Below are 22,172 nucleotides of genomic sequence, written 5' to 3'. Positions count from 1 at the left end.
ATTTTCTTCTAAGTATTAAATAGGTAATGTGGTAATACAGATGTATTTAGTAATGGACATTTTAATGTAATTGTTAAAGTCTTCAATATAATCTAAAGTATAAAAATGTGAGCCAACGGGCGCCTGGGTGGCTCAGTTGGTTAAGCGACTGCCTTCGGCTCAGGTCATGATCCTGGAGTCCCTGGATCGAGTCCCGCATGGGGCTCCCTGCTCGGCAGGGAGCCTGCTTCTGCCTCTGACCCTCCCCCCTCTCATGTGCTCTCTCTCTCTCATTCTCTCTGTCTCAAATAAATAAATAAAAAAAATCTTAAAAAAAAAAATGTGAGCCAAACTAGAACCTCTAATTACATTGGATTCCTTTCCTTTAAGGGTCTTAGAATATGTGAAAGATAACAAAATAATAACATTTTGTGAAGGATGGAAGTAGTAAGGACTCTTGTACAAATTTTTAAGATGAAGATTTGGGACAAGATTCCTTGAGTTTCCCACAGTACAGTGCCAGAAGAAACCTAGACTGTCCCCTCATGCCTCTTATCCTACTTTTTCAAATATTATTTTCTCTAGCCAAGCCAAGATTTAAAGAACATTATTTAATTATTAGCTTTTTAATTTAAATGTGATTCATAGGGACTGGAGACATCTTTGTATCTGTTTAAGAGTTTACCTGAGAGAATATTTGACAGCAGTCAGTAGCAAATTCTTTTACATAGATGAATTCAGCATCCTTGTTATGGCTTCAATTGGCAGAGTTTAAGATTTTTTTTTTAAATGCACAGAATGTTGAGTTAGGTGCTAGTTTATAAAGTCTGTTTCTAGGACAGGGCCTACTTTCCTTCAAACTTTTAAGAGGAAGAGAGAAAGCAAAATAAAATGACTAAATCAACACTAGCCAAAGGAAGAGAAAGAGGAAAGAGGAAAGACAAAAAGTTGCATTTGGGAAGTTCTCTCCTTGATAGTCACTGGTTTTACTCTATGATATTTGATATGTACCATTTATTTACTGTCTCTTTTTCTGTTTTTCCCTCAATACTCTTAGGCTGACACTTTATGTTAACTGTCTTACGCCACTAATTATACATTTCCTTTCATGTTTGTTATTGTTAGTTGAAAGGATAAATTGTGACTTTCTATAAACACAAGGCACTGGCTTAAAAAGAAAGAAGAGTGCTTTAGAAAATTTGGGATTATTCAGAATCCCAGTGACTATAAATGACTTAGCGTATCTAGACTACATTTGGAGTCTTTTCCTTTTTTTTTTTTTCTATTAATAGCTATAATGATTACATAGTGAAAGGAATTTTCAGGTTTAAGTTTTGTTGCCTGTGAAAGTTTTTATTCAACTCTTGATACTGTCAGAGAATCTTTGTTAAAAATAATCTTACAAACAAAATACATTTAAGGTATATGGAACCTTAACATTGAATAATTTAGTTCAATCCCCTCATTTCTTTGCTCATGTTGTGATGACTTGAGGAGCCACTTAAGGTTATTTAAGAAATCTAGATTCTCTTCTCATTTCTGCCCCTGACTCCATTGGTAAGTTGGGAATGAAATATCTCCCTAGAATATCTTTTGATTTTATATGTATAGGAAATTTTGATGTCATTGTGGAAAGGCAGAGTAGAAATAAAAGGTATTGCAAAGACTTTTGATATAGGTTACCATTTGTTAACAGTGAGTCTTTGCTTTGACATCTCTAAAGGTTATCAGAAAGTTCTTCTAAGGTTCTCTTGGAGTATTTTTTTTAGGCTTTACACTTAAGTGTACCCCCCACCCATGGACTTTTTCTGGAAGTTTATAGTGTCAAGAGAACTCACGTTTTTAAAAACTGGCTGCTTGTTGTTGTTATTATTGAGGAAAATGTGCTAAAGACATCTGATGATTTCCTGGACATCGAATATTTAATCTTAAACCATCCAAGGGGAGATGAATTTGGGGGCAGAAAAAAGATCCATGTGCTTGTCCCATTTACCCCAAAAGAGGCCAAAAGTGGGGACTGAATACCTGCTACCCCCATAAATACCAAGAAGCATAAGTAGTGATTGCTGCTCTTAACATGTTTAGATTATTTGATCTCCATATTGTTTCATGCACAAAAAGATAAAGCTAAGAATTCTAGAATTAAAAGATAGGAGGGACTTAAGATGATGCTACCAAACACTATAAGTAGTGTAATTAGAGTTGGATCTTTGGTGGAGACAGGTATGTATGGATATTTCTTTCAGTTTCCTCAGATGATTAAAATATACAGGCGGAGTTGAAAACCGCTAGTGTAGATTCTAGACCAACCTTTCTTATTTGCATATGAGGTCATTGAGATTTACAGAAGGTAAAATTATTCTATGAGATTAAGTAATTATTTGAGACCTGGTATTGGAATTCAGGTGTCCCAGGTTTGGATAGACCTGAATTTTTCTCACCACTCCATATGTGTTAATCTCCTATTAATCCCAGCTTCCTGTCTTGAAAAGATAGTCCTGTGATCTTTATTCATTTTCTGTCATCCTTTTTCTACTATGGTAATAATGGCTTAATTTGGTGAACACTTTCTGCAGTTCAGGTGCTGTGCCAAGAGTTTTATAGGGATTGTTTCCTTAATTAAGAAATTAATTTTTTTAAAAAAGATTTTATTTATTTATTTGACAGAGAGAGACAAAACGAGAGAGGGAACACAAGCAGGGGGCGTGGGAGAGGGAGAAGCAGGCTTCCCGTGGAGAAGGGAGCCCGATGCGGGACTCGATCCCAGGACCCTGGGATCATGACCTGAGCCGAAGGCAGACGCTTAATGACTGAGCCACCCAGGTGCCCCGGAAATATTAATATTCTTATTTCACAGATAAGGAAACCGGCCCAGAGAGGTTAAGTAACTTGCGTATACTTTCAGAGCAAGAGTAAGTGGGAGCACTCAGATTGGAGCCTAGACGTTTGATTCCAGATTCATAGTTCCTGAACGACTTAGCTGTACTTTTCCCTAGAAGGATTTGATATTACTTTTCATCCCAAAGCAAAAGTTTTGTGTAGATAGTCTAAGCCATGGGAACTCTAGACCACATTTTGAAAGCCAGATTTAAGAAAACAAAAAAACATGGCCCCAGTCACTCACTATTTTCCTTCCCTGTTTCTTGAATCCCTAGAGAACACAGGATATCAGTGATGACAGTTTCTCTGTTGCCAAACAGACACTTGGCAACTGGCTGTAGATATGCCTCAAAGATTTTTGTGTCTACAGAAGTAAAAGGAAAAAAATTAGGTGGATGCTGTGGGAGGAGTGGTTTGGTCGTTGGTCTTATAGAATGGTTTGTATTGTTTTATCACTAAGGAAAAAATAAGGAAATCTATACAGTAAAGAGGAATATGTGAAAATATGCACTCTACCGTCCAAAGAAGAGTTCAGGTGTGGGTGGCTCTGCTTAGTAGTGTCACGTGAAAGAACCTCAGATGTTTCTTAGTTTAGAATCAGAAGCCGTTACGGCATTGCCTAAAACAGCACTTCTAAAGCAGCATGCTGTTCAGACTTGTTGAATGTTATGGGTCTTCTGTTCTTTCTCCTGTTCATTTAAAAAAAATTCTTTCTGTACACATTTTAAAGTTTCAAAGTAAAAAACCAAAACTTGTATTAGATATCATTTCAAGTTGAGGATAGGGACATGCAAAGAGCATGTTGGTGAGGTAATACTTTAGTAACATGTAAGACGAGTGTTTTAGAACTAGGGTCACTGTTTATTTTGGCTTATGAACGTGACGGTAAGTCTTAACTATGATGAGGAGGTAGAAACCAGATGATAAATGTTGCTTAGTAACTTGCTGTGTTGGGTGTTTACTTATTGTAGAGAACAAATCTTTAACCAGTAAGTTGGTACATATTAGTTGGTGACTTTTAAATTTTAACAGCAAACAGGAAAATGGCCCTTCCATTAAATAATACCACCTTAAGTAGTATGCTTACTATTTCTTGGCTTGTTCCAGAAAAGGACTTAAGATGGTTATGTTTATATATGCATTACTTCATTTAATGTTTACACCTCCAGTGAAGTGTAGCATTTATTTGGACTAGAATTACTGTGTAATAGAACTTATAGAAATATCAGCTAGAGACCCATTGATTTCAGGCACTTATATGATAATAGGCATCTTTAGTCCAATAAATTATTTAACTTGTATCTTAATACTTTTTTAATATAGAAATTTTTAGTGATGAGAAACTACTGAGTAATTAGACTAAAAAACCAGGAAATTAAATAAAAACAACAGATTTGGATAAATAGTTTCATAATAGTAATAACGGTTTGCTTTAGATTATCTGGGACAGTGCCTTAGCAAATTTATTTAGTGTGGATTTTTAAGTTTCTCAGTTGTGGGAAAGGGAATATTTCTAGAACAGATAAGAGATTTCTCACCCATGTGACCAGTACCTTTCTTCCACAATTTAAGATCTCCTCAAAGGTTTTATTTTAATCGTCTCACTGATTTTTTGAATGATTTGCGACCTGAAGTATTTTGAAAAAATACTCAAATACTATACATAGTATGATTGTGTATGTATAGTTGTATTATAAAGCAAAGTTTAAAAAGTGAACAGTGAACTTGTTAGGGAATTAATATTTATGGTAAGTTGATTTCTACAATATAGACCAAAGCCTTCATTCTTTGTACTTTTCCAGTAGTTACTTTATCCAACAATTCTTGTGCTTCTCCATGAGCATTTCTAGGTCTTACTCTGAGCTTTAATTTCCTGTACTCACATACTGGTACATCTGTAAATGCTCACAATCATAATAGCTTTCTCTAGAGCCGTGAACTTACTGCTCATCGAGTGCTCATTGCACCTTTCTAAAGAAACAGGATGATAGTGCTACTTTCATTGTAAGAACCAAGCTCCTGAAATTCAGAGGCTTGATGTCCTATAACCACAAGGGACATATCCAGGTCTTGATTCCAGGCATTCTAATGCCCAGTTTGTCCTCTTCATCAGCTAGAGGGTTATGCTTTGAACTAAAGTTCACAGATTTGATGCCTTCTGTTGGGGTCTTCTTGAAGGGCTACAGGGTTGTTAAAATCTTTTAGAATACACCTATAAGGTTCATAATTCACAGCAAGGAAGCCCTCACCATTTCTTGTGTAAACTTGTGTGTTTTCTCCAAGTTGGCTTAGCCTGATAGAATGACCTCTTTATGGGGTTGTATAATTTGAAATATTAAACACATAATAAGAACGGGATTCTCTGCTTTCTGAGGAAACTATTAACCTGTAAATGAAAATTTAGTTGGAAATTAGTAGTTAATAATTGCCATTTTCTAACATGAAAGCGTTCTGTCCCCCATGTGTTTTGTTAAACATGTAAAAGTTTCAAAATTAGATGAACTCTCATGTATCTGTGTGTAATACAATGTATTTAGATAGTCTGGATAGAAAATGTGTTGGGAAAGATGGTTGTAGCTTGGGTGGGCGGGGGCAGGGTGCGTTGTGGACAGGGAGAGAGAGAAGGAAAAGAAGATTCGTCTATCTTTGAATATTTGGTTTCCTGATTTAATCTAACATCACCACTGCACTTACTTACCCTGCAGCCCTTCCTGTTGGATTTTGTAGTCTGTTGACTTAGCATTCTTCTTTTGGTTAATTTTCTTAACCAGTAATGTAGTTTGGCAAGATTAAGGACAGAGTGTATCAAATACTTCACTGGTCTCTAGTTTTTATGAAGATCTTTATATTGCTACTTTTAATTTATAATCACTAGAAGCAGCATAGTGGAAATGAGTTCATATATCTGTAAAATTAAAAACTGGTCTTTAAAAGAAAACAAAACTCCTCAAACTGTCACTAACAGGGGCAAAATGTAATCCACTTTGGAGGTTTTCCACCCCCCCGCCTTTTAACTGTGATGCTGTAAGGTTTGTTTTCATTATTGTTGTCATAAGAAAATAAAAAGTTTTGTTACAGAATTAAATAAGAAACACAACCAGATAAGATCATAAAAAGAGAATAAATACAGTAATAACATTCAACAGTGGTGCATTGAGGTTGTAATTACTTTGAAGTTACAACTTGAAATCATTTTTGAAATATATGTTAGGCCTATGCCTACAAAAGTTAAATAGGCCAGACAGTGAGCTTTTGTTCTTTTCTAGATGTTGGTAATTAGTAATCCAATACCAAAATTTAATATTAGAATAAAATGGCCATGATTTGCTCTCATACTTAATAGAAGCCAATGATAGCATTTCCATGAATCTGAATTCTCATTTCTGTTATTTGAACTAAAATTTTTTTGATGAAATGTCTTCTGAAGATATGTCTTCAGAATACTTTATTAACTTCTGTTTTTATAAAAATAAATATAGTTTTTTTTCTTTTCGTAACCTATTAAGTCAGCACTGAGGAAAAGTTTCTTTCAGGGAAAATAGCCTGTTACACATGACATCCTTTATACTTTTTTCTCCTTTGAGAGTTCCTTAAACCTCAAATTTTCTAAATATCTTATAAGGTCAGATCAGTAATAACTGGGTCATTACCCTGAAGTTACATTGCTATCCTAGGCATGATTAATGTCTAATTATTACCTTTAACTTTTGAAATTTATATTATCATTGTGTTTAGATACTAAATTTCCGGCCAAGAATCATAAATCCTATCCAGTGGTCTTAGGTGAGGCAATTTTTGTGGGCATTTAGAAATAGACTGAATTGTATTTATTTAAAATAAATGGAAAAGGAAATATTAAAAAATTATACTATCCCATTCCCTTCAGAGTTTATTATTGTCTGTTTGGCATATTTTAATAGATGAAAAAGTGAATTCTATTTTTTTAAGGGCATCTTTTTCTGGGAATACACTTTTATGAGTGGAATATGGCACAATGCATAACAGTGTGTGCTATATATAAAAGTTTAAATGTAATTAGAAACATAGGCCACTGAAGGAGTGCAGATAAGAATCCAAATCTAAAGAATCATGTTTTGGAAAGGTCCATGTAGTCTTAAGACTTTGGGGTGCTTAGTATATTAATATGTCTTATGTCTTAAGCATTCTTAATGCTGGCATGGTTATGAGAATAGCTTACTTTTTTTAAAATAGAAAGTTATTCAGTTCACTTCTTAGAAGTTTTCTGTTTTATCCAATAACCAGTACAGCTAGATCTGCCTTGAATCTTCTGAATTATTGTTGATGAATTTGATTTGACTGGATTTAGAAACAACCTTGATGATGAAAAGTTTGCATATATGTGTATTTTTAACATTTTTGTCCACACACACTTGGTTTCATTTGAGATAGGAAATGGAAATAACAAGACACTCTTAGAAAATCTTGTTTCTGTAGACGGCTCAACCTTGCCAGAAACCACGAGGCAGTGGAAATATCACGAGAAAGCTTGTTCCTACAAGACTCCCAGACTGATTACCAGACCAAAGAAATTCCCAGAAATTTAGCTTGAAGCAATCATTTAATATTTGGGAGGTGAATCCAATTCTGCTTAGAGTCACCACTGCTAATTATAGTTGCTTTAAAGTCCCAGTGATTTTGTTATCAGCCACACCTCCGTATAAAAATCAAAGTAAGAAGAAAAAATCAGTCTCTGATTTTTGTATGTTTCCTCCAAAGTATATTCTTGCCAGACACTTAAGATTTATGTATTTGACTGTATGTAAATTATACCACAATATTGTTAGCATTTTGAATTTATGTATTTTTTTTCCCTTGCCTGATATATAATGTTCACCTTTGATGCAACAGATGTCTATTTCCTTTTTTCTTTCAATCTTGTTCCATTGGTATATTTAAAATTTCTAGTAGCTAGTAAGCTCTCCATACATAGGTGAGGCCTGTTCCACTTTGCAAGTGTGTTAAACACTTAGCTGTGTTTACATGTCTTTGAAATACCTGAGGCTGCTGCATTTTTTAAGGTATTATTTATATAAGCTACTATATATATATATTTGGGGCAGCCATAGAAATTTAGTTATGACTTTGAACACTTGGAATTAGTGTGATAAAGCCCATGTTTATTATGTACTGTTGTAACGTAAATCACATCTTGGGTTATTTGGAGGGGCTAGAGCCATCCTTTTGACACAGGCAGGTCTTCCCTAGTGGGGGCTTGCCCCAGCATGTTCTGGATAGATGGCTTTGATGTCAGGTGAACATCACAACTTGAACTGCTATGTTTACAGTCTATGAGAGCTTGCTGAATATCTCACAGCATCTCACATAACTCCAACTTCACTTTAGGTCTGAATCCCATGAACACTAAGGAGCATTTCCCCTTTAAAGTTTGCTTGTCCCTTAGGCACCTTAAGAAGGCTATCCCTGTGCATCATTTTCCATATGAGTTCCTATGTAGGGCTTTGTATTGAGTAATTCTGAACACAAAATTAATTCTGTAGCCTTGATGTGCCTAATGAAAGCCATAAGGATATGATAAAAAAAAAAATGGAGAAAAAAATTTGCCCCTACATAGACCGCAAGAAGAAGAAAAAAAAAAAGATCAGTTGTCTTTGAACCACAGCAGGATTTATTCTTAAGGTCCCCTAACCTGTTTTTCCCATTAGCTAAGAAAGCAGTGCTTAAGCTTTTTTTTTTTAATCATAGAATAATTATAAAACAAATGATTTAAAATTGTATCCAGATTTTGCATCAACACTCTTTCATTTACTAATTAAATAAGAGACGTGGCTTCAAATAACATCCCACCTGTTTGGCTTGTTGTGAGGATCTGCTAAGTGAGATACAGAATTCCAGTAGCTTGGCTAAAGAAAGAAAGAAAAGGCAAAATAACCCCAAAATTTATCACTTCCCTTCAGGTATTTTTGGGATATTCTTTGGATTTGAAATCTGTTACTGTACTCTGTATTCCTCTTTCATCTGTGCTTCATAGTATATAGACCTCTACGTTAGACATGAGACAAAAGAAGGCTTTCCTTAAAAACATGCACCTTCCTGCAAAATAAACCACAGCTGGTCAGACGTTCTTTTTTTTTCTTGCATTAGATTTTTTCCCTGCAGCATTATGATTTTTATGACCAATATGCCAATATGATTTCAAGCTTTAATTTAGTGTTTGGGTGTGTTGATTCACTTTTCCTAACAGTCTCATATTCTAATATTCTAGAATAGTCCAAGGAACACTCCTAAGATTATTTTGCTATTTCCTTTGTGCAAAATTTAAGTATCCTTTTATTTTAAGTTTAAATTGCTCCCAGTCTCTCAACATTAGAAAACAAATAAACAAAAGCCCTTCATAATGTATCTCCTGTTCTTACTTGCTGTGGGAGTCTTTTTATTCCTTTTATTGCCTTCCACTTGGACTCTTTACCCTTTGTCATGTGGAGTGTATCAAGTTTTGTTAGTGATCTTTCAAATAAGCAACTTTTCTTTCTCCTCTGTATTGACGAACCCCATTTTAAAAACTAGATAATGGGGGCACGTGGGTGGCTCAGTCGGTTAAGTGTCTGCCTTCTGCTCAGGTCATGATCCCAGGGTCCTGGTCCCCACTCAGCCGGGAGTCTGCCTCTCCTCTCCCTCTGCCCCTCCCCCTGCTTATGCTTTCTTTTGCTCAAATAAATAAAATCTTAAAAAAACTAGGTAATGGCACTAAGGCACCATATCTAAAAAAGTTCTATGACTTATCTATTGAGTTTATTATAAGATTTTGTCCAGAAATACATTTAGATTGTTGGAGTCTCTAATAAGAGTTGGCTAAAAAATCCATGCAATAGAATTGTCCTTCCCATTTTGAAATATGTAACTTCAAATTCTATCTTGCGCATACACACAGAAATCTGCAGTACTAATTCAGGCTGACCTAATTACTAATTTTTTTTTTACTTCTCTGTAAAATTGTATATTTTCATAACATTCTAACGTAAAGATTGCGCTTACAAAAACAAAAATACTTGCTGTTATCAAAGTACTCAAAGGTATTATAAAATAGTAAATGCAACTAGTTATAGCTTGTGGCACATTGGCTAATAAATTTGATATGACAGAGACCGAGGGCAAAAAAAGACATAAAAATTATAAAGTAAATAAACAAAATTAATTAATAATGTCCACAAATAAGGATGTTCATACAAGAGCGTTGTTACCTACTAATGTTGAGAATAATTTCTGGATCAAGATAATTTATGGTGACGTCTTTCAAGAAGCTCAGTTATGTTGTAACTAATACAACATGGGATAAAATTAATCCCTTTTAACCATAGTGAGAAAATTCAAGAGCCTTGGCTTCATAGACTAAAATATCCGAGCAGACAAATTGTGGAAGTAGTGCAGCAAAATAACAAGAACAAGAAAAACTGCTACAAATAACTTCAGATATAGTGTTTGTTACTAACCATTGATTAATATCAAAATACAGTTTCCATATGGGGTATACTATATAACTTATACAGAACAGAGGGTATGCTATATGTAATTTATACCAACCACGTTAATAATAGATTCTATCACGTGTCACGGAACTCCAGCTCCCCTAATGGAATATGGAAGGAAATTGCTGGTGTACTTGGGTTGGATTAAAAGGAAGAGACCTTTTTTAGTTAGGTGTTTTTTTTTTTTCTCCTACTGTAGTGCATACCACTCCTGGAGGCAGATTCTTGGGCTCTGACTTTGGTGTTTAAGAATGACATATTTAAAGGTCTATTTATAGGATAGTTTTGGTAACTGAGTGGCAATAATTCTGAGATTAGATTTTTAGAAATACTAATCTTAATGTAATAATTGTATTTGTTTATCACTAGACAGATATTTAGATTTCATGTGACTAATTGTAACATTGTATTTGGAGAAATTGGGAAAAATAATAGCAGTTGGTGATACCCCTAAAAATGTTTTAAGTAGGGGCGCCTGGGTGGCTCAGTCGTTAAGCATCTGCCTTCGGCTCAGGTCATGATCCCAGGGCCCTGGGATCGAGCCCCGCATCGGGCTCCCTGCTCAGCGGAGAGCCTGCTTCTCCCTCTCCCACTCCCCCTGCTTGTGTTCCCTCTCTCGCAATCGCTCTCTCTGTCAAATAAATAAATAAAAAATCTTAAAAAAATGTTTTAAGTAGGGGAGAAGGCAAAGCAAGGTCAGAACTTAATAGCAGAGAAATGGATATATTGGAGAAAATACTGCATTGACATTTGCAAAAGAGAAAGGTGCTGTTTCTGTAGTGTACTTAAGCCCATTGAGTGAGCATAGTAGATAAATCGGAATTGGAAGATAAAATTTATATAAATAGTTCTGTCAAAAGACAAGGTGAGTAGAGTCCTGTTGTGTGAAACAAACTATTTAGGGGAGAAATACTTATTAGGAATCACCTCCGTTTGCTGGTAAGCATAGAGAGAAAACTTTGCGTAGCACGTTTAAGTAGATTGTGACACTTTATTCCTGCTAAATAGCCTATAGCAGGCCCAAGGTTAGCATGTGATGAAAAGTGGTTTGGTGGTGTTTTTTTTAAAGATTTTATGTATTTGACAGAGAGAGAGCACAAGCAGGGGGAGCGGCAGGCAGAGGGAGAGGGAGAAGCAGGCTCCCCACTGAGTAGGGAGCCTGATGTGGGGCTCGATCCCAGGACCCTGAAATCATGACCTGAGCTGAAGGCAGATGCTCAACCAACTGAGCCACCCAGGTGCCCCTGAAAAGAAGTTTTAATATATTTGATACCCACTGAAATTCCGACTTTGGCTATTGACTTTGAAAAGTTTTTGGTAATTCAGAATAGATTAAATGAAGAATCTTCCTTGAAAGTTGCATTTTAGGTGTTTTCTTTGTTATGTGGTTCTTGCTACAGGCATCACACAAATATCTTTTAGTTTGCAAACTGCTGTTTACTCGGATCTGTATTGGAATCGTCATGATGATGATGCTGTGATATTCTGTATTTCAGAAAACTTGAATAATTATGAGGCAGGTAAAAACTAGAAAATAGTGACATGATATTTGAATGATTTTAGTTGGGAACAAACCATGAATATATTTAAGTAAAAATAATTGCAAAGTAGAGCCATAGCCCTAAAAAAATGTTATTTGAGGTTGTTGGTGGCAGTGGATTCTCCAGAGTTAGAAATATTTAAAAAAAGAAAGAGGCTCTTCTTGAGTAGAAAAGAAAGTGAGATTTTATTTGCTGTAGCACTAGGCTTCAGAGTAGCCATAATGAAGGAAGAATAATAGGGCTTTTATTTGGTATATTTCTAGTTAAGGCTCAAGAATAATTCCATATACATACCTTTGTTCATCCCTGTGCTGGAACAGGGCAGAGCCCTAGTTTCCTGCTTTCGTTCTTTGGTATGGGGCCATTGTGTTTCAGTAAATAGAGAGTTTTGCCTTCTCTTCTTAGACATCTAAACAATGGCAATAATCTATAACTAACTGCAATTCGTTATGTTGCAGAGGCAAATTGTGCAGAAAATTATGGATAATTTTAAAAAGATGAAATACAGGTGGCTCATCTAAAACAGACTCCAATTAAAACCACATTGTATTAAATAGAGCCTGCTTTAGATAGACTCCTCTTCATGCTAAATATGAATGAAGCAACAATTTTCGATATAATAGCTAGTATCTGGATTTTAATATGATCAGTTTGCATGCTTCAGGGCCCAAATATTACCAGCTGGTATTAAGAAACCTGCCCTCCTATAAAATTCGATTATATTGTTTCCCCCAAGGGTATTGCGTTAGGAATTATTGAGAAAGTGGCTTTTATAGGGTATAGACTTGTGCATAAATGTTGGTGCTAAAATTTGACTGGTATCAAAATTTGCATCACAGTGTGTTTTTATCTGTTATCTTATGAATTAAATGCGTGAAAGTGGGCCTTCGGATTGTGTCTCAGCCAAAGATATGGCAGCACATCCCCAATATAATGGGTGAACAAAGGTTTAGTCTAGACCTAAGTGTACACTGTGTTGTGGCTTATATAAATTGGTTGTACCTGTTACCATATGAAGAGAATAATTTTCCCAAGGTTTGATTGGTCCGATATGCTAATATCTGCAATTAACAATATCTTGACTAATTGTTCTCTTTAATTATGATTTCAGCAGTCTGGCAGAATGTGACCGTTAAAATGATTTCGGAACATTGTGCTTTTACCTGTGCAGGTTCTTTTTATCTTAGCCTTTCTTTGCTTTCAAGTTCCAAAAGACATAGAGGGCCATGCCACACTTTTTGTATATGCTTTAAATTGTTAGCTAATGAGAGATCCACAGAAGTGAGCTCCTTGAGCATCAAGGAGCAGGACTATTATTCCGAGTTTTCAGTGCCTGAAATGGTACCTGGTACATAGGTGTTCAGTGAGTGCTTTTTTGAAATAAAAAGGAAGTTAAAAGAAAGGAGCAGTTAGTTGGTCATAGTCCCCATGTCCCCATCCCCCTCCCACCACCCTGATGATGTGGATAGTTCCCACTCTTGTGGAGAATGGCGCTCTGGAGCTTGAACACTTCTCATGGTAGAAGCTCTTTAAAGGGACAGTTGGGATTCTCTGTGAGTAGACCCCTGTCTCCTTCTTCAGCTCTGTTCTTGTCTTTTCATGCCCCAGCAGCACAGACCAGTTTTTAGTTGTCCACTGATTTGGTGGTGTTTCCCATCATTGAGCATTCTCCCATGTTGTCCACTTTCTTCCCTATTCCTTATCCTGCCAAAAAGTTCGCCTTTTTTCCTGAAGTCTTTTCAGAGCCTCAGATAAAGTTAATGTCTTTCCTCCATTTCTCTGGAATGTTCTCTGTGGATTTCTAAACACCTAGACAGCATGTCAAAATTATTAATGTCAAAAGCTCCTAATAGCCTCTCTTTATATTTGTTCAAACCTGAACATGGACACGGTGCTAGGCCATGGTGATTGGTCAATAAATATTTGCCAAAGGAGTCCATACTAGCACTCTCAGAAATCAAAGAATGAAAAAGTTTGAATGTTTCTTTAACAATAAATCCTCCCGATACCTGGGTATGATATGAAATTCTGTATTAGAATTAGAATAGTATGGTTAATTTAGTTGTTTCTGCCATATTGCAACCTGGATTAGCATATTTTACAGATTTGCTCTGTTGCATTGATCCTATTAGAGTATCATACTACCAAGGACCCTGGATTGGGTTCTGCAAGGCAGTTTGCTGTATTTGGAGGTGAAGGAGTGGTGTTTCAGTGGTGGACATGGGCTTTTATTTTATGGGAGTGCTCTGGTAATTAGAAGTGTTATTTAAAGGTATTATTTTTATTAGAAAGGTAAAGATTGAGATCGGTGGTTTGTTAATTTTGTGAAGTTTGAATTAACAGGCTAGTGTGTAGCTCAAATTATGAAAGCATATTTTTGGGAAATTGGGACTGGGGACTTAAGTAAATATAGTATTTGTCTTTATTTTTTTAAAGGTTTATTTCTTTGAGAGAGAGAGAGCATGCACGAGTGAGCAGGTGGGGGGTGGGGAGCAGAGAGAAAGGGAGACAAGCGGACAGAGCAGGGAGCCGGACATGGGGCTTGATCCCATGACCTGGAGATCATGACCTGAGCCGAAATCAAGAGCCAGATACCTAACTGACTGAGCCACCCAGGTGTCCCTAGTACTTGTCTTTAGATTTTACAGGGAATAAACATACAAATGAAAAATGTAGATTTTAAACAATTATTCAAAGAAACCACATTTTTAAAAAAAGATTTATTTATTTGAGAGAGAGACAGAGAGAGTGATAGCATGAAGCAAACTCTCCGCTGAGCAGGAGGCTTGATGTGGGGCTTGATCCCAGGACCCTAGGATCATGACCTGAGCCAAAGGCAGATGTTGAACTGACTAAGCCACCCAGACGCCCCAAGAAACCCAATTTTTAAAGAAAAGCTTCACATTTTTTATAGTACATAGTTTTGAAGCATAACTACTAGTGAAGACCAGAAGTCTAGTTATTAGATTTCTTAATCATCATATTTATCACATTGGAAAAAAACCTCTAAACTTATATTTTTTACATGTAATTTATGCTAAATAAATGAAATATAGAAAATAGAGTTTAACAACAATAAAACCAGGGCCAATAGTTCTGTCCACATAGGTATTAATCATTTCAGGGTATTTTGTCCTTTTCCTTGCCTTCATTTTAAAATGTATACTGTTTCATAAGCCGCTTTTTGATTATCAATATATTGTAATTATCTTCCTGTATCATTAAATTAATTAGTATGAGTTTTAATGATTTCATAGTAATTTTATCATGTTTGGCTTAACTATATTAGTTCTTTCTTGATAGACTTCATTATGTAATTCCATAATCAGTTTTGGATTGTTTCCTTCTTAGACTAGCATTCTTCATGATATTTAATATGAACTAAGAGTGCTACAAACTAGTCATTTTTAAAAAACCGTATGTCTTCTTTCTTTATCAGTGTACTGTTTTTCAAATTCACATTTTAGTGAATATTTGAAAAATCTTGTTCTTCATGCTTTAATATATGTCCATTTTTTTGCTCTTTCCCCAATACTATTTGGTGCTGTCAAACCCTGCCCTTATGTCTGGCTTGATCCAACCATATGGATGGGTGTGACTTCTGGACTCAACCTGAGCACTTACCTTTGACCAACCCAACCCTGAGTTCCCCTAAACACAGGCACAGCAAAATTCACTCAGAAGGCATTTAAATCCTTTTAAGGGCCAAGGTTTTCACTATTAATGTAGTGAATCTTCTGACCATTCTTCATTTCATTGATGATAACTTCACTAAAACTAAAAGTTATTCATAGACCTGAGGTATAAACAGAAAAGATGTGTTAATATGACCTTCATATTAGGTTTTTACTGGATGAAGCATCTTTACAATATAAGCTTAGAATAATTTGTTTGGCAAAATTAATTGATAAAGGCAAACCTTAAAAGCAGACATTCCCTTTTATTCCTTATGTGTGTTTTCCCTGCATTTAAAACACTTGCCAAAAAAATAAACACCTTTTTTTTTTTTTTTTTCCTGACTGAGACATTGGAAAAGCCAGGAAGGACAACTCTAGGTATTTCTTTTTCTCAGAGCAAGCCTGAAATGGTCCTTGTGCGCTACATAAAAGCTACTGATCACTTGATAATATTGGTAAAATTTTACTAGCTTTTGCCTTCACACACTATAAAGGTTAAAAAATCCTACCATTTCCACTTACATTTCTAGACTAATGCTGCTGGACTTTCTTTCCCTTTCACAGTAATGTTTATCCATTTGAATGTTGTTTCTCAGAAAGGGAAAGTTCATTTGTGTAAAAATATCTGGGGCTTGCCAGGGCATCTTTTCAGAATGCTCTGTGGTTACAAATGAAGCTTATTGTTGTAGAAATGGCAGGTTTGAATTTTTGTAGTGGCTTGTGGCGTAAGTTGATAATCTGCAAATTGTTCTGAGTGTGTGTTCGTGTGCGTTCGTCAGCCTGTCGGTGAGTAGCTGGATCTCATGCTGTTCCTCCTCCTGCCTCCCGTCTCCCTTCTTTAGATACACGGAGATGCACAGTCTTTAGTCTTAAGGCGAGTCCCAAAAGATGAACATCGGAGGATGGATGTGGGAGATGAGTGTATTTTTTTTAATTTCTCGCAGCATTCCACGTGACAAAGTGACAGTACTTTCTAAAAATTTTTTAAGTTTTTTTGGATTTGTGGATTTTGTCTCTCCCTCCGAAATTTCTGAAACTTTCTGCATACAAGATGGCTGGCACGTTCTGGGGACGGAGCAGAGACCCAGAACAGAGACAAAGCCGCTCTGAGAAGACAGACACACTTCTATGGCTTGTGGTTTTTCACTACAGCTGCTTTCCGACGGGCTGGCTTGTTCTACGCCGGTCCCACTGCCAGAGCAGGACTGTCACACAGCTGGTAGTACTTACTGTACTTGCGGGAAAGTATGTGATTCATTAGTTGGAACCGTATGTTTTTCACCAGTTCTGGTCATGTTTTTGTTAGGATGTGGTAAAAACATAAGCAGGGGGTGAAGGGACAATGGAAACATGTGACTTGTTAAGGATTGGCCCCAACCCATTATTAGCTAAATTGTACGCCATAAAATGTCCTCTGTACCTCATAAGACAAATGACTTAATTTTTTATTCCTCAGTTGAGGTCATTTAGTCATAAGTAGTAAAAATTATCAACACTGAGCTCTTTTTCTCTTTTTCTTTTCTGTAAAGTATTATGATCCATTTAAACCCCAAATTATAATATGAAGAGAAGTCATGCAAGTAAAAGACATTAATTTGTTGAAAAATGCCCATGACGGGTGAAGAACTTTAACTGGAGTGAACTCTTGCTACTGATAAAATATGAGTATGGGTATTACAGCTAATAGGAAACACTTCTAATACTACAGGGTGTGAGGAGAACAATAAATGGGAGTTTCTTTGTCTACACATGATCAAGCAGACTGAAGTTGTATGGCTGGATGAATGAGGACTCGTCTTTCTCCTAATTTTGGTGTCGTTCATGGGCTTGCATCATGGTATCTGAAATGGTCAGTCTTGATATCGTGCAGGACTGTTGGTATGAGCTGCGTTGAATGTTGGCCCGTGATCAGGTAGTTTTTAAGCTTGTGAATATATTACAACTGCTCAGTATTTAAACCAGCATCTGAAAAATGAGTGTGTCTCTGCTCTGTTGTGTTCTCTTTACATAGGTGTTTGCTTTAACATTTGCTTTCCTCTACTTCATTTAAGAACCACCATTAAGAACCGTGATGCTTTTTCTTTGTCCCCACCCTTAAAAACGTACTATTCAGGTATGTGACATTTTGGAAGTCTCTCTAGGTAAAATATCAGCAGATGATGCCTCTACCCTCTGACTTTGTTTTCCAGCTCTTTTAAAAGAGTTCTGCACCATTCATGCCTCAGCACATGTACTTCTGCGGTTGCTGGACTCTGCAGAATTAGAACCAGGTCTGTCTCTGACAATTAGCTCAACTGGCTGCAGCATAAATAAAGGAATGCGCTCAGGGGCTGTAGTCTGTGACACGGTTTAACAGAGCGTAAAAAGGTGCATCTGTTCCGTGCCCAGATTCAGTCGCCTCACTGTCACTGGGAAGTTATCGACACGGAGACATGCCCGGGTTGTTTGGTAAACAAGTGGCAGGCATTAAATTAACTAGGCTGTGAGTGGGCAAAAGTGCTGCTTTATTAAAAGCCCTGCTTTCTCGGCTCATTGCTGGGTCACAGACAGTCGCTAGAGTATCTATTAAGATGACTCATGGCACCAAACACTTCAGTACTCTGTCCCCTCTTCCAGAGAGGACCATTGACCTTTGACAGCCTGAGTGCGGGTGGGAGGGTGAAGGAGAGAGAAGAACAGAAGGCAGAGTGTGTATAGACGCTTACCTCTAACAGTTGGGAGGCGAAGCAAGAAGACAGTGAACCCTGAGCAACCTAGAGCCAGGTTTTAGCTTAAATCGTGCCGCGGAATCCAGGACCAAATTGTGGCCAGGTTTTTTGTTTTTCCTGACTTTCTGCCTTACCCTCCTCATGGCTGCTACTTGATTTGAATCTAAAATAATGGGAGGGGCGCCTGGGTGGCTCAGTTGTTAAGCATCTCCCTTCGGCTCAGGGCATGATCCCAGGGTCCTGGGATCGAGCCCCGCGTCAGGCTTTCTGCTCTGTGGGAAGCCTGCTCCTCCCTCTCCCACTCCCCCTGCTTGTGTTCCCTCCTCGCATTCTCTCTCTCTGTCAAATAAATAAAATCTTAAAATAAATAAATAAATACTTAAAAAAAATAATGAGATAAGTGTGTGATCACAGTTGTTCTCTGTCTCCCTATGTTGGGTAGACAACACACATCTTGTCATACACTTCCAGGTAATATAGTTCCCTTTTGTTATGTTCTTTAAGTATTTATTTGCCTTTGCCTTCAATATTTCTAATGGAAAAAAGCACATTTTAAAGACTTTTGCTTTCATTTAGCAATGTAATGATTTTTAAAGTTTGTTTTTCTTCCAGCTTCACAAATGCTTTACCGAGGGTTATGTGTAGTTGCGTACATTGGTATGTTGATACGTTCTTCATTTTCGTGGTCTTACAATCTTTTTGGGCAATCTGCTTCTGTGTGTAGGCAAACATAACAAGATAATTTTCAGTATACACATCTGTGCAAAAGAGACAGTTATTTCTGAAATTTTCCTGTTCCCCTCCTGGTTGTGTTTCTTTTTAGGGCCCCAACTAGCTCCTCATCCATTAGAAGATGATGTAATGCCAGTGGGATCTAGCCCCACACAGCTTGAATTAAAATGATTCCAGTTGGTGATACTTGAATGTGAATGACCAGAAGGTGTGATGCATTCAACACTGTATTTGAAGTGCTCACCTTGGAAATCTCTCCCCTGGCTGTTGAGGCCCTTTGGTCCTCCTCCTGGAGATCTTACAGCCACACCTGCATTCCTGCTGTCCAGACCTATCTTTTATTGCTTGCTCTCTTTCTATAGTGATGTCTGGGTGGAGGAGTGAGGGGGTGGAGAGGAAGCATCCTTTCTTATTGTTTGCTCAGAAGGAGAGTGTTGGACAGGAGTGTATTCCACTATCCAGAGAGTGGTGATGCCTCAGAATCTCTTTATCTTCGTAACATCTTTGCTGTATGAAGTTTAATAAGCCAGCTGTGCAGTTTTTAAAAGCCAGTGGATTCCATTTTTCATTTGCTTTCCATCCCCTTTGCTCTGAGCTTTCACTCCCTATTTCCTTATTTTGACCCCCCCCCAGCCCCTTTTCTCTATCTCAGGGGAGTTCCCTGAGTAGCAAGACTGAAAAAGAGCCGAGGTTTATGTTAGAAGAAATTAAGGTTAATGATCATTGGCTCATTTTCATATTCTGTGGGTGTGGATGAAGGAGTAATCAGTGCAGGTGGCCCTGCCAGTTGGGAGTTTTTCTTTGTCATCAAGAAAATAAGGAGAGTGCAGGGATTGAATTACCACAACTATTTCAGGACTAAACATATTTCATTTCCCGATCGGGTCTGGTTTAAGGACACAAAGCTGACATTAATTTTATCCAAAGAAAGCACAGCAATTTTTTTTCTTGTTTTATAATTTGACTGAATGCATAGGGTGGATGCATGTTCAAATTTAATTCTCGTATAATCTTACAAATAATACTCTGAAAAGCGAAGAGGTTTTGATTCAGTTTGACAGTTTATATTTCTGTGCCCAATTACCACATAGTTATTGAATGTTAAAGAGCTGCTTTCTAAAATGTGCACGCGGACTGTACCAATTGGCTTCCCAGCTGCCTGCTATTACATGAGAGGTGCTCCCTTCTAACTTTTTAAAGGATATACACATTTAAAGGAGTTATGTTTAGCTAGCAAAGGAAGTGGGGGATTTGGTTAGGAAGTGCTTGCTGGCCTTAAAAAACTATCTTGTATGCATTCTCATTTCACCCACACAAAGACTATTCTTTAAAGAAATATTTTTTGGATTTAAAGACAAAACTTAAATACCCGAATAAACTAGGGAAAGAACCCTGACTTAAAAAAAAAGTATAACTTCTCTTTGGTACCATTTCTTAAAGTCTGTATGTGGGTTTAATGCCACAAATGTAACTTTCTACGAGTGAGGGATTCTGATTGAAGATGTGGAAAAGGAAGATTTCAAAGTTGACCAGAGACAATAAAAGTCATTGAGAAAGAGTGTCAACACTAGCCATGCATGGTAGGTTTTGCTTTCTTAGCAGAATGCAGCAGGTAGCTCAAGGGACCTGATTTGTTTTTAAAGCACAAGGTTTATTTGGCTGTTACACTGTGAGTATAATATTAATGATACTAATGTAAAATTAACTTTTATGTTGTGTGAGCACTTTTTCTTGCCTCCCCCTTTAAAATCACAGGTATTTCTTTTTGCATATATCTATCTCTGTTGCCACAGCGAGCATTTATATAACTCCGTATAAGCTGCAGAAAGTTTGGTATAGTCAGGTAGTTATGCAGGTCTATGTCAGGCAAGTACAAGTAAAGTTGGGTTTTGGTTTTGATATCCCTGCGGTATGAGCCCATATGCAACGGAATATTCATTGTATGCCCATTAATATGAATACTTTGGATTATTAATAACACACCAAGAGACCATTCTCAAACATTTAGAGGGCAAGAATGTTTTAGTGGTTTCTGGAAGCTCCTTGCTGTAGATTTTTTTTTAACATGGTAGTTAAAAAGAATTTTAAGTAGTATTTTAAAATATTTTAAAAATAAATTTGGTATATCAAGAAATTGTCAGCTACGCAAATAAAACTTAATATTGAATGAAATGATCTTTTGAAATCATGTGGTTGGGACACCTCAGTGGCTCAGTTAAGTGTTTGCCTTCAGCTCAGGTCATGATCCCAGGGTCCTAGGATTGAGTCCCACATCATCAGTCTCCTTGCTCGGCAGGGAGCCTACTTTTCCCTCTACCTGCCACTCCCCCTTGCTTGTGCGTTCTCTCTTTCTCTCTCTCTCTCTCATAAATAAAATCTTAAAAACAAAATGAAATCCTATGGTTTCCAAGTTTAACATTTAAGCAAGTCTTGTTATTTGTTTTAAGAAACATTAAACAAAGATACCAAAAGACCCCGTAAACCATTTTCTAAGATAATGTCTCTCCTTGTTTCTTGCTTTGCTTTTCCCTGAATGCTTTTCATTTTGCATACTAGTGATAAAGCTCAAAATTTGCTTTACTTTGATTTTCTCAAAGGCTTTTGGTAAGAGCCATTCACATTATGGCCCACATACATCTGGTATTAGCCAAGAAAAGAGCAACTATGAATTAATTCAGCCTCACTTTAGTATTTATCTGTTAAGCATTAGGAATAATTATAAAAACAAATAATTTAATGTTTTATTTACATATAAGTTTATTTGCAGTTAATGTTTTATTTGTATATCCTTAAAATCAGCTATACATTTAGCCTCTAATGTTGAAACTTTAAAATGGTCCACTGAAATGCTTTACAGAGTGTGATTGCTTAAGCCATTCACACAGTTTTCTCTGCAAACTCCTTAGCTTTGGCCACACCATGCTAATTTTTCATTTGCACCTATCTGCATGAGCTGTTTACTTTGATCTTTCATTCCTGACAGAAGTTTCCACATTTTATGCTTTCTTTCCATTGGATACATAGAATATAACAGAATTCACTGATAGCTCTTTTTGCTAACTGTGTATTAGATTTTAAACTCATCATGCCAGGAAATAACTCAGTCTGGTACAAAACTCTCTCTCTCTCTCAATCTCTCTCTCCCCATTT

General features: G+C 36.7%; 1 protein-coding gene across 12 annotated transcripts in view; it reads left to right on the top strand.

Annotated features, from left to right (window-relative positions):
• Positions 1–22,172, top strand: part of BNC2 (basonuclin zinc finger protein 2) — a 420,003-nt gene that overhangs the window by 210,573 nt on the left and 187,258 nt on the right. Inside the window, exon 1 of one of the 12 annotated variants that reach the window (XM_081804109.1) lies at positions 15,925–16,827. The exons of the other annotated variants lie outside the window; for them this stretch is intronic. Coding sequence (XP_081660235.1) covers positions 16,711–16,827 — 117 coding nt within the window. The 5' untranslated portion in view covers positions 15,925–16,710. Of the gene's footprint in view, positions 1–15,924; positions 16,828–22,172 lie in introns of those variants that run through there. 12 annotated transcript variants of the gene reach the window in all.

This window comes from Leptonychotes weddellii, chromosome 14, assembly GCF_054177405.1.
Source record: "Leptonychotes weddellii isolate Sample4059 chromosome 14, ASM5417740v2, whole genome shotgun sequence".
Classification (NCBI taxonomy): domain Eukaryota; kingdom Metazoa; phylum Chordata; class Mammalia; order Carnivora; family Phocidae; genus Leptonychotes; species Leptonychotes weddellii.
Note: the sequence above shows the minus strand (reverse complement) of the source record. Positions and strands in the feature narration are given on the sequence as shown.